The following is a 12,722-nucleotide window of genomic DNA, read 5'->3' on the forward strand; positions in this document are numbered from 1 at the left end:
GGGAGTATTGCTCAGTGGGAGAGCCCTTGCCTACCACTTGAGAAGCCCTGGGTTCCATCCCCAGCACCTAAAAAAAGAAAGAGAAAGAAAGAAAGAGAGAACGAGCACACTATAAATTCAGGTACCTTAAACTCATGTAATATACTGAAAAAATAGAAGTTATGTTTATAGAGTCCATCATTTCATTTTCAGGCACTCAAGTTTCTACACTTGATCAGTCAAAGGTCAAGAACAAAAACGCCAGTGCGTTCCTAGGAGATCCTCAGTATCACATCACTGTTCTAACAAGTGATGAGAGAGAATTCAGACGAATCAAACACCCACACCCCATCCACAGTTAAAAGAATGTCCCTCATTTTTTCCTTTACTGATTCCAACAAAGAAATATGATGAGAAAAACTGAAGGGTTCTCACTTATTTGAATAACAAGTGAAAATCTAAAAATATCTTCACTGTATGTTATTACCAACTGTATCACTGGGTTTTATAGTGACAGCCCTGTGCTATAATTTCTGAGGAAACCTCTACATAAAGCTCCATAAACCCAACCATTCCTGTAATGTATCGCCTTATCTAGCACACAATCATTTCAAACACAACTTTTCATGTTAGTATAATTTGTTCAAAAATGGTAATAAATACATCCATGATGCCAAAGAAATCATTGCACAATCTATTGTAACCTGTTCGTACCAGTGCTGACAGTTAATCCTAGACCCAAGATCCAATGTAAAGGAAAAATAAAATATTTCTATATTACTTGGTTTAATTAAAGATATTCATTATACACATACCTTTTAATGGACCAATGCCACCAATCAACATTATAAATAACCTGGACCAACTGCAGGGTAATGTCTGTGAACAATTATCACAAAACTAAAACAGGGATGGCTGTCAGTTGGTGGCAGAGTTCTTGCTTTCATAATAAATATAAAATCAATTTCCTGCTCTAGTTCCTATTCCGAGTTGAAAATGATATATCTGACTATGAATTCCAACTACCTTCATCCCATAGTTTTTTAAGAAAAGGGAGAGACAAGAAAAAGAAAAACAAAACTTATGAGCCCACCTAAGTCAATTTTTCCTCATCTAAGGACACCTGGATAGTAAAGATAAACATGGACATATAAGCTTGCCATCTCACCTATTTTTTTTTCAATGGAGTGATTCCCCCCATCAAATGCCATTCAATTATTTCCTAAGTCCTGCCCAATAATTCCGCTATAAATTCTTATATGCAAGGCTTGGTACATCTGAAAGCCTATAGAAACCTTTTGTTTAAATAATAATAATATGCAATTTCAAAAGCTTTTTGTTCCCATTTCAATCAAAAATACTTCATATGTTTTAAATGAAATTTTGCAAGTAATCACAGACTAATGAGAATTCATTGATTTAACTCGTTCAGGGAATCTGAACAGGGAATGAGAATTTAAAGTAACCAAGTATTTCATTTAGGAAAGCAGCTGATGTATAGGTACACTAAGTCCTCTTCTCAGAGCAATGTAATCAGGACTTCTGTCTCAGGAGAGGCTCTTATCCTCCGTGTGCACATTTCTAACTCCCATTAACATTAACGGGCACCACACAAGCACACCCGTGCACACGGAGGAGACGCCAGACTTGGTAGTGTGCACGCGTGGCAGCTGTGGTGACTAAATAATCCATATGGCTCTGAGGAGAAGTTATGGTTTATTAGGTCTAGAGTCACAGCTAGTGTTGGAATTCACACTAGAACTAAGCCCCAAGATGGAATGCCTCACTCAAAACCCTCTCCCATCTAACCATACCCAGAGATCTGTAGTTCAGCCAGGGTTTTGCAATTCTCTCTACCAATAGTTTATGCAGGTAGAAGTTCTATGTTTAAGGAAACAATCTTCTCATAAGCCCAGAGAAATTCTTTCCTCCTTCTCCTCCCTTCTCCACACCCATCCTAGTAGTCATTCACTCATTTCCTTACAAAACATGGAAAGTCCCAAACTAGTTTTATAGAGAGAAATTCAAGTTTGACTTTAACTACAAGCCAGTAAAGCCAGAATTAAGTATAAAACTCCATTTTCAACATTAAAACCTAGTAATACAGTAATCTTACATATTATATATATATATATATTATACATATTATATATATAAATTCCACAGGTTGTATAAAGGGCAGAGATTAACCACTAATTCTAACGGGTCTAGCCTTTATGGACTCAAGTCAGAATATTAATGCTCATTTAATATAGTTTCCTGAAGCCCAATTCAATAACCTCCTCCTATCTCCAAAGAAGAAAACATTCTTGTAAAGTTCATTTTAGTGACGATATTGTCACACATGCCCAAACATAGTTGTTTACACTTTAGAAGAGTTAGGTTATAAGGGTTGACTAGCCATTTTGCTAAAATTACATACTAGAAAAGACACTACATGACACAAACTCTTAATATATTTTCATATAAAGAGTACAATGAAAACTTCATATTCTGTAACATTACGCTTAAATAATCACAGGAGAGGAAAAAAGAATCCAACAATGTTCTAGAAGCTTCTCTAGACCTTTCAATCAATTTTATTTATATGCAAAACCAAGAGAAACTAAAAAAAAAAAAAAGAAGAAGAAAGAAAGAAAGAAAAAAAAAAAAACAAAGCTCCTCCTGATGCTAAAGCTCTCAATTTACTGACAGGCAAATGGCTTCATGCTGCCACTTAATCTCATTTCTTGCATAATGCCCTCTAATTAGCATATCAAAGTGAATTAATACTTCTAGGGCATTAGCAATGGGGAAATCTGCTCCAGGCTCACAATAGCAGTTAAGAGAGAGCCAAGAAATCCTCAAAAACACCACAAACCACTTTGCATTGCAAAACTGTTCAATTTATTTATCCTCTCTCTCTAAACACTTTTACCGCACACTGTTTTACTACTGTTCACCAAACAAAATGATAATTGCCAAAGTTACCAGCATCTGTAATGCCTGTTTAGAATCTTAATTTAGATTATGTTGCAGATAATTTCTATATGCAACCATTTGTTCTATTATAAATGTTAATACAGAGACAGTGGAAATGTTGACGGTCTCAATTAGTTAATTTGAATTTGAAATAAAATTTTATGGGATTTTAAAATTTATGAATTTTTTAATGTAAAAAGCCACCTGCTGGACGCTGATGCCTAAGAAATATGCTCTGAAAACTGATGTATCACATAAAGCAAAACAAAAAAATCATTTTGCCCTAACATATGTTGAGTCTCTCAAATAATGGTTTAAACATTGTGAGGAATCATCAGCATTAAAAGGATTACAATGTATACCAAGTCCTCATTAATATGATCACACAAAAAGGGTTATTGTTCAAAATAGCTTAACATTTTAAAGTACCTAAGCTGAAAGAAAACAAGTGCAAAACTTTAAACACATATTTTTGTCTATAATTGCTTTGTTTTCAATTCTAATCAGTTACTATCATGACGACAGAGTCAGTCCAAAAAGAATGCTATGCCAATTCAATTTAACACATTTGATCACATCAATTTCTTTCCTAGATATGCACCCAAATTTAAAACCAAAGCACGCCGGGCGTGGTGGCGCACGCTTGTAATCCCCGCGCTTGGGAGGCAGAGACAGGAGGATCGCGCAGGTTCGAAGCCAGCCACGGGTGCTGGCTTAGGAGACCCTGTTTTCAAATAAAAATGTAAAGATAGGTCTGGGAGTATGGCCCGGAGGTAGAAGGGCTTCCAGGAACCCCAGTACCAAAAAAAAAAAAAAAAAAACAAAGCAAACTGCACCTATCAGTAAAAACACAAACATATTCCATTTATGAAATATGTTTATGAAAAAAAAAAAGAAGGGATTCTGGCTGCAATTCTGCCTGCAATGAGTATCATTAAAATCAAGGGTATGTGGAGACAGGGGAATCTCAGGTTCACAGCCAGCCTCAGCTAGTTAGGGCTTCCACAACTCTGTGAGACCCTGTCTCCAAAAAACAAAAAAAAAATGGGGCTAGGGGTATAGCTCAGAGGTAGAAGGCACCTGGGTTCAACCCCCAGCACCACAAAAAAAAAAACAAAAAAACAAGTGTTGAAGATTAATGAAACTTTTTTTCTAATATGTTCTGTGTCTGAAGACATAAAAAGATGTTACGTTTTTTCAGTGGCTCATTCAAGCACTGCTTCTTTATTAAATATAACACCATCATCTAGTTGTGACGGCAATTTTTGTTTGATTAACTTCTCTAACTTTGTAAAAAAAAAAAAATCTGTGATAACCATGCCTGAAAACTCCAGGCAATTTATACTACATAGTGATGTAAATTATTTACTCTCTTCATACTTACAGTCTCGAATGGCCTACTAAAATAGAGTAAATGTTTGAAAAGGTCAACATGGGAGGAGAGAACGTGCAAGCTTTGTTAGTCAGTCACTACCTAAATCATGCTGATCACACTGATAAATGGCTAAAACACAGGCCTGCTGAGAAAACAAATAAAACATTATTCTCATAGTGTCAATATTGAAATAATAAATATCTAAAGATGTTCACACATACATGAGTGAGGGAAAATATCCTAAATCCTTATTTAACTTGATGTGTTAGGCTGATGTGTAAAGTATTTATTCTGAATAGATACTTCATGGTATGAGTATATAATAAAGTGATGACTTAGGGTGTGATTCATGAAATGCAGTTTCAATTCTTATAACCCCACTTCATATAATTTTATCCTATACTATGCCACCATAATACCAATGTAAAAATAAGCCAAATAAGATGTTAATGCAAATCTTTCATGGAAGTAGCCTTTTCAGAAATTATAAATTGAAATATAAAAGGACAAACTAATGAAACTAATTAAAAGGAAAAGCATCATAGTATGAAAAATGTACATAGGTAGTTTTGGGGGGTTTTTGTTTTTGTTTTGGGGAGGTTTTTTGGGGGTACTGGGGATTGAACCCAGGGGCATTCTACTTCTGAGCTACATTTCCAGTCCTTTTTGCCTTTTTTGAAACAGAGTCTCACTAAGTTGCTGAGAATCATGCTATGTTGCTGAAGCTAACCTCAAATCTGCAATTCTCCTGTCTCAGACGCCAAGTACTGGGATTACAGGTGTATGCCAGCATGCCTGCCACAGCAAGATTTTATATAAGCTGATGAACTTGCATATTCTTTGGAGCAAGTTGGGGCCTCCTCTGTCACTGTAATAATATATTTCTGATTCAAAGTAGTTATATAAATTAATATAATAAATAACATAGTAAAGTTCCAAATAAAACACCAAACACTACACAAATCTATATTAAAATGCAGCCTACTAAAACTGAAAAAACAAAAGAAGTGTTTACACAGATGAAGTTAGTATTGGCAAGAGGTTCAATATTATTTTATTGGGGGAAAAAAAAGTAGGGTTGGAAAACAGCACCACATTTAAATGTCATAACTACATGATACTTTAGGTCATGACATTCTTTTTTTTTTGTGTGTGTGTGGAACTGGGGTTCCTGGAAGCCCTTCTATCTCCGGGTTACACTCCCAGACCTATTTTATATTTTATTTGGAAACAGGGTCTCTTAAGCCAGCGCGGCTGGCTTCGAACCAGCGCGATCCTCCTGTCTCTGCCTCCCAAGCGCGGGGATTACAAGCGTGCGCCACCACGCCCGGCAGGTCATTACATGCTAAACCAGCATGGCAAAGACATTTTTTCCATGCTTTCTATGAAGACTGTATTTTTTAAGGATGGGAGAGGAGGAGAAAAGGGAGTTGGAAAAACACCACTCTTTTACATCTTCCTTCAAAACCTTCTACATAAGCTCCAGTGAGCTTTACAAATCTATAAAAATAGAGAGAATTAGATAAAATATTCTTAAATAGCTTTAAGGATATAGCAATATAATTTATGACATTCCCACAGTACAGGAATGGCTGTATTTTTCTTGTTTAATCGTTTAGTATTTCCAGTGTAAACAGACCATGTTTGTCAAAAATTAATATAAAATTTGAAATGTTAAAGATCCATTAAAAATTGCTTCAAAATAGTTTTGGGGGAACTGAAGTAACAGAGAACAAGACTGGACAATTGTTGCTCCTGGGGAAGGTAAGCAATGAGTTCCGGGCGGGGAGTCCAAAAGCTCTTCTTTCTAAATGTGTTTATGTACAGTCTCATTAAAATAGAAAAATGAACCATGAAACAATGCATTTGTTTTCAAAACTTTGGGAAAAAAATGATGATAATTATACTGGATACAGTACAAGATCAACTTATTTGTGCAATAAATACAATACCAAACTAGTAGATAACAAGTTTTACTTTTCTTACTAAATTTTCATTTGATGGAAGATTTGGCTTTTATACATTGAAAATAAAAAGAATGACACAGCACTGTACAAAGAAAAATATTATAATTTTTATATGAAAGGCTTAAAAAGAGAACAGACCAGAAAAGACTTTCCAATGAATCTCTAAATATGTAGGGTCAGAATTAACTAGAGGTGCTGACTGAGAGCAATGCCCTGTCCTTCTAAAAGCTAGTCACACCTACAACAATAAATATAAAAGGTTTAATCTCACCTCATATATCAGATGCAAATAAAAACCTACTTGCAAGCTACATGTTTGACCTAGTTTTGAATTCTAAAATTCTTACAACTCTTTCTAGGGAAGATTCCTTTTTAAAAGTTAAGCATTTTTAATAATCATTTTCTTCTTCTCCTTAAACATAAAAAAATACTTCAACCAGCTCAACCAGCCAAGCAGGCCTTTCTCTTCCCCTGCGGACACCTCCTGCAGTAGAGAAGTTCATTAAGTTTTATGATCTCCCCAAGTCAGTCCTGCTTATAAGCCTCACAAAGGCTACAAATCTGGCAAACCATCATGTATGCCATTAGACATTACTAGTAAATGAACGCTATTTAGGGTTTGTGGTAGCAATAAATCAGAGTTTGGTTGGCAGCTATCAACACAGAGTATTTTAACCTCCCATTTAAAAATAAAAAGTAGCTTTTTTTAATGTACAATTTTTTTTAACAATACTATGATTCAGATTATATACTAAGATATTAGGTTTTCATTTAAGAAATGCTTTTACCTTGAAAAATACTTTTCTTCATTCAAACTCTTATAATTAATAGCTTTGGAAAGAAGGCAGATTTGTGAGGATGTAATGCTTCACAAAGGAAAGCCCTTCGAGAATCAAGATTAAGATGGCTAAAAAGGAAATGAGCGAATACACCAAAAGAAATAGACAGGCCTCGTGGCATCAGGGATATTTACTATGATACATGATTAACATATGGCTTTAAAAAAATCAGGAAAAAATCTTAACATATCAACAATTAATTATCTCACCGGTTGCTTACTTAAAAATGGTCATATTATCTTGATTTTTAAAGATGTAACTTTTCAGTTGCTTTCAAGATGCATAAATGTCACAATTCAAGGAAACATTTCTGCCCAAAAATAACTGTATGATAAATTTTACAAAAGAATACATTTTCAAGAAAAAGCAAGCATCTTATAGTAAAAGTATACTTTTCTTACCTCTGAACAAGAAAATAATATAATTATGGTAGATTACCCATTTATCTGTCAGAAGGGAAAAATACCTTTTCATATTTAGTAGGGAGGAAAAAGGATGTTTTCCAAACTAAATCTCTCATGCGCATCAGAACTGGCAGTGTTCACTGCCTGATCAGAAACCTCAAAATCTACTGGCAGATCTACAAATACATAGAATTTTTTTAAGTGATTTTGTCTTCTGTTGCAGGAAAAGTACAACTGAAATGACATTATCCACTGAAGTGACAGTTTCTCCCCTACCCCTCCATTAGGCAGAATAGAGCCATCACATAATGCGCCTGGTTTCTATTCACAACTAGGTAAACTTTCTCTAGACTGTAAAGAATTAATCTTTGGATGCCACATCGATAAAATTATTTAAAGAAAAAATTACGTAACATACATATATTCTAGATCACTTATTTTCTAAGTTCCGAAGGTTTCTGAAGAATGACTGTGAAACAGAGAGGAGGAGAGGTGGGCCCTGGAATGTGCTGTCCGGCTTTCTTCTCTTTGGTAACACTAATGTCTACACAGATGTTGTATTTCAAATCGAGTGCTCGGAATCCGGTGATCTTGTCTCCTATGACTAGCTTGGGAGGGTGAGGTGGAGCTATGGACAGTTGGACAGAAAGGAGAGGAGAGAAAAGGCTTCACCCCCATCAATCACTCAGTACTTAAATCCCATCCCTCTCCAGTTTAGAGAGGCTGGCAGGAAGATGCCTCTAAGCAGACAGCCGCCTTTACTCTTTGTCGACTGTTGGCTTTTTACAAAAGAGATAAAGTGCAAACTTGAATCCGCTGGCCAAAGCACAAAAAGAGGATCTAATTTACAAGTTATCACTGAAAGCCCCAGAAACAATTTTCAAAACACAAAAATTCCTTTTGTCAGCTATCTCTTGCTTCTTAAATAGCAATAGCCCTACCAAAGATCTCTCCCTGCCAATAATCCCAAACTCTGAAAAGACTTGTTTCTTTTTCTTAACTCACCTTTGACATGCGCTTGACTATACTTTCCTTTCAGAATGGTGTAACTAAGTCCTGTGCAAATAATCAACTAAGAGGACTTACACTTAATTGAATTCTGCCTGCTGCTAAATGTCTAAACACGAGAAGCAGCTTGGTTCTCAAGCTGGCTAGGCCAAAACTTTAAGAAGGCAAAATAAATAAATAAATAAATAAATAAATATAAATCATGAGAAGGGAGTGAGAGCGGAGGAGTATCAATCCCCTCTCCCTAGTAATATAATGCCGTATAAAGTTGCATCAATCTTAATATTCACAACATAGTCAATACCCCAGTGCTTAGCTGTCAGCAGAAACTGAAGTGGAGCCCTGATAGCAAGAAAACCCTTGGACATTAAGCAACCTAATTTAGTGAGAATTACACACTTTCAGGCTTCTAAACTAAGAATCTTCAGGATTTAATGCTGGATGTTTTATTTCGTGGTCAGATAAAAATGATCTACAGTTTTAAATCACAATGCATTAAAGGTAGCTTTAGAAATCAACATAGAATGAAAGTTAGTAATTCAAAATGACTATGGTTCTCGAGATGTAAAGATCCATCCGAAAAAGAATCAGCTCAGGAAACCATCCATACTAAGTGAATGAAAAGCAGGAAAATTATTCTTTGTGCTCTTTTAATATTTGCTGTTAATTATAGCCTAGCGTATTTATTTAATAGACAGCAATAACTCATCAACTTTTCTGATTACTTTTAGGAGAGGACAGTATATTACAGAATGAAAAATCTGCTGAAGAGGAGGCCAAGTAGACCAGCAACCTACACTCGCTTTAAACACACATTTAACCATTTAAATAGCATCACTTGGTTAACTCTAACCTGGACTTTAACTTTTTCTTTGCCTCAACTTTAAAAAAGGGTAATCTAACAAAACCATATGCCCAACACACACCCAGGGGAAAAAATCAACAATAAAGCTTGTTTAACGCACTTGTATGCCATAAATAGTAAAGATGACGATTACAGACTAAAAAATCTAAATTAAGGTCCCTGCTTCCACTTTAGCCTTACCATCACTTCAAGACTAAAATATCTTCGATTGAGAAATCCTGACAAGAAAGTTAAATTAAAATGAACTGCCAAAAAATTTGCCTAATAGGTACCTGAAAGTTTCTATTCCAGCACTTTTGCAAAACTTGTCTTTTCGCTTATTCCCAGCCCTAAACTTCAAAATTGTTTAACCTGCATCTGTGGACCTTTTTCTACTTTTTATATTAAGCCTAGTTACAAGTGTAATGATCTCAAGACACAAAAATTGATAAAAAGCATAAAAGGATGTCTCTTATTGTTTATGCCTAAAGACATCATGACCCTTTCTAGATTCTGAAAAGTAGTCTTCCTGCCTAGAATGTGAATTCAAACATGCTACTGAGGTCTGTTCGACCGCTTCTGTAGTTCTACCAATGGGTCTGAAGCTTAAGATCGTCCTTGAGTAAAACAAAGTTCAGGAGCCGCTTCTCCGCGGGACTGTCCCAGGCATCCCGTTTCCGAAGCTCTCTTTTTAAAAACTGACACACAAACAAGGCAAAAGGAGAGAGGAGAGGGCGGCTGGCGCTCGGGTCCCCTCTCTGCCTGCGGCCGGGGGCGGCCGCTCAGAGACGGCGACACATTCTCTTCAGCACCTACATTTCATTTTGCACCAGGAGCGGAATTAAGAAATCGACTCCGGATTTATTGCAGTTTTTTCCTCAAGATCGGGAGGTGGGAAGGAGAGAATGATCAAAGATGGCGGTGCCCAAAAGCAGCAGCTCTCAACTGGAGAGTCGAAGGAGTAGCTGGATCCGGCCCCACCTCGGGGGTCTCCAGGCCCGCGCGGGGCGCAGCGTCTTACCTGTTTTCTCTTTGATCTCACACAGGACGCTGAAGAGCGCGGGCTTCATCCTGTGACAGTTCAGGGCATGTTTCCTAAAACACAAGTAGCAAAACACAAAGGTATTAGCATCACCTATGGAATAATATGGCGCCTTCCCTTAAGTTAGACCCAAGATTTAGTTCCAGCCCCCCGTTTTCGGAAAGGTCTTCGGAACCGTGGGAAGTCACCCCGAACTGAAGTTGCCTAGTTGGCGCGGGCGCGGGCGGGGCCGCGGCGGGGACGCGCGACCCCGGGGCCGGGCGGGCAGCGGCGGCGACCCCCGGGGGCGCGGGCGTGACAGCTCGGCAAAGTTCGCGGGCGGCCCCCCCCTCCCTCCCTCCGTCCGTCCCCCCCGGCAGGTCGGCCGCCGCGCCGAGCCCGGGCGCCGCGGGCGGCCGCAAAGTTGCCGCGGCCCCGGCCCGGGCGGGGAGGGGAGGGCGGCGGCGGCAGCCCGCGCCAACTTGGGGCCGCCGCCGCCCCCGGCGCCGAAGTTCCCGGCCGGCCGCGCTCGCGCGCACACACAAAAGAGGCTCCGCGGGCGACACCAACTTTGCCTGCGCCTCGTCCAGGCTCTGGTCGGTGATGGTCATGATCTGGTGGAGGATGTCGCCGATGTCCTGCTTCCTGCCGTCGCCGTCCGCGCCTTCGTGGCCGTGCGGGGGCGGCGGCAAGGCCATGCCCCCCTGCACCGAGTGGCCGGCCAGGTTCACCCCGGCCAGCGTCTGCAGCATCCTGGATTGATCGTCCATCCCGCCGCGCGGAGAAGAAAGGGGCGGGGGCGGGGCGGGGGCGGCGGGGGCCGCGGCCGGCTGCGCGCGGGCGCCCGGTCCCGCTTCCGCCGCCGCGGCGGGCGGGGAGCGCGGGCGGAAGCGCGGGGCGCGGGGCGGCGGCGGAGCGGGGCGGCGCGGCGGGCCCCTGCCTCAGGCGGCCGCTCCCGGCCGCCGCGCGCCCGCCGGGGCCCCGCGCAACTTGCTCCTCAGCGCGGCCGAGTTGCCGGGACGCCGCCGCCCCGCGCCGGCCCGCGCTCTCCCCGCCCGCGGCCGCCGCCGCCGCCGCCGCCGCCGCCTCGGCCGCGCGGGATCCGAGCCCCGGCGGCCCCGGGGGAGGGCGCGGCGGCGGCGGCGGCGGCGGCGGCGGGGAGGAGGCCGGCGGGCGGGCGGGCGGGCGGCCGGCCGCGGGGCGCGGGCGGAGGAGGAAAGTTTGGGAGCGGGCGGGCCGGCGCGGCGGGGTGCGGAGCCCGGCGGAGGGCCCCGGCGGGCCGCGCGCCCGGCGGACAGCGGGCGGATGGGGCGGGCGAAGTCGCCGCCGCCACTGCCGGAGCCGCGCACCCAGCCAGCCGCCGCCGCGGACCGGGCTCGGAGGCCGCTCGGCCGAGGGATTGACAGGCTGCCAGTGCCACTCACTCACTGCGGCCCCGGCGCCCGGGGGGAGGGGCGCGGGCGGGCGGGCGGGCGGGGAGCGCCCCGCAGGCCCCGCCCCCGGGGCGGCGCGCGCGCTCATTGGGCCTTGCGCCTCCCGCCGCCGCCGCCGGCCCCGCCCCCGGGGCTCGGCCCGCCCCCTCTGGCCTCTGATCCCCGGCGCCCGCGAGCGCGCCCCGCATCCTCACGCCTCATCGCGTCCTCGCCCCTCGGGGCGGCCCGCCCCCGCCCGCAAACCAGGTGCCTGCACTCGGGCTCCTGCTCCCCACCGCTGGCATTCGTGGGTGCGGAGGTTGTGTACGGGACAGGGGGCAGCTCGCTCCAAAGCCCTACGGGTGCTCTCCCGCAGCGCCGGCGAGCTTCACGCCTCGGGGAGCTCCCGCTACACTTTCCCGCTCTTCCCGTCAAGAGGTGGTACCCTCTGGGCACCGAGGGCGCGCGTCCCGGGCCAATCGCAGCGCTCTCGGAACCGAACGGGGCGGGACGGAGACCAGAAAAGGCTGTCCCAATTGGAGCGTTCGAAAGGTCCTGGAGAGGGGCGGGGAAGGAGTGGGTGGCGGCCCCGCCCCTCCGCGGTCACCATGGTAACCGGGAGGGCGCCGCTTGGGGTTGGCGTGGGGGCCTCGCGCGGTCGGTCCCTCGAGGGGAGACCAGCGAAGGTGTCTCGCCCACTTGGAGCGTGAGCTGAGGTATTCGAGCGCCCCACACTTTCCCTGCGTGGTGAACGTAAGGCAGAGGGAAGCAGGTCGAAGAGGAGGCAAAGGGCATGAAGTCCAGGACTCATTTCAAGGCTAACAACCCCTGTACACACTGCTCAGGGACTGCTCCTGGGCAGCGCTTCTCGTATTCAGATGCCTCCAGATGTACCGAAGCTGCAAAAACGAG

The 12,722-nt window shown here is 43.3% G+C and overlaps 1 protein-coding gene across 4 annotated transcripts in view; it reads right to left on the reverse strand.

Annotated features, from left to right (window-relative positions):
• PBX3 (PBX homeobox 3) overlaps positions 1-11,168 on the reverse strand; it is a gene marked incomplete at both ends in the record, with an annotated part of 221,543 nt that extends 210,375 nt beyond the window's left edge. For 3 of the 4 annotated variants that reach the window (XM_080708641.1, XM_080708639.1, XM_080708640.1), the window contains 2 exons: positions 10,399-10,472; positions 10,969-11,168. In XM_080708641.1, coding sequence (XP_080564767.1) covers positions 10,399-10,472; positions 10,969-11,168 — 274 coding nt within the window. Of the gene's footprint in view, positions 1-10,358; positions 10,473-10,968 lie in introns of all 4 variants that reach the window. The other variant, XM_080708638.1, reaches the window with a different exon arrangement.
• Positions 11,169-12,722: the final 1,554 nt, after the last annotated feature.

Source organism: Muscardinus avellanarius (assembly GCF_963383645.1).
Source record: "Muscardinus avellanarius genome assembly, chromosome: 13".
NCBI lineage: Eukaryota > Metazoa > Chordata > Mammalia > Rodentia > Gliridae > Muscardinus > Muscardinus avellanarius.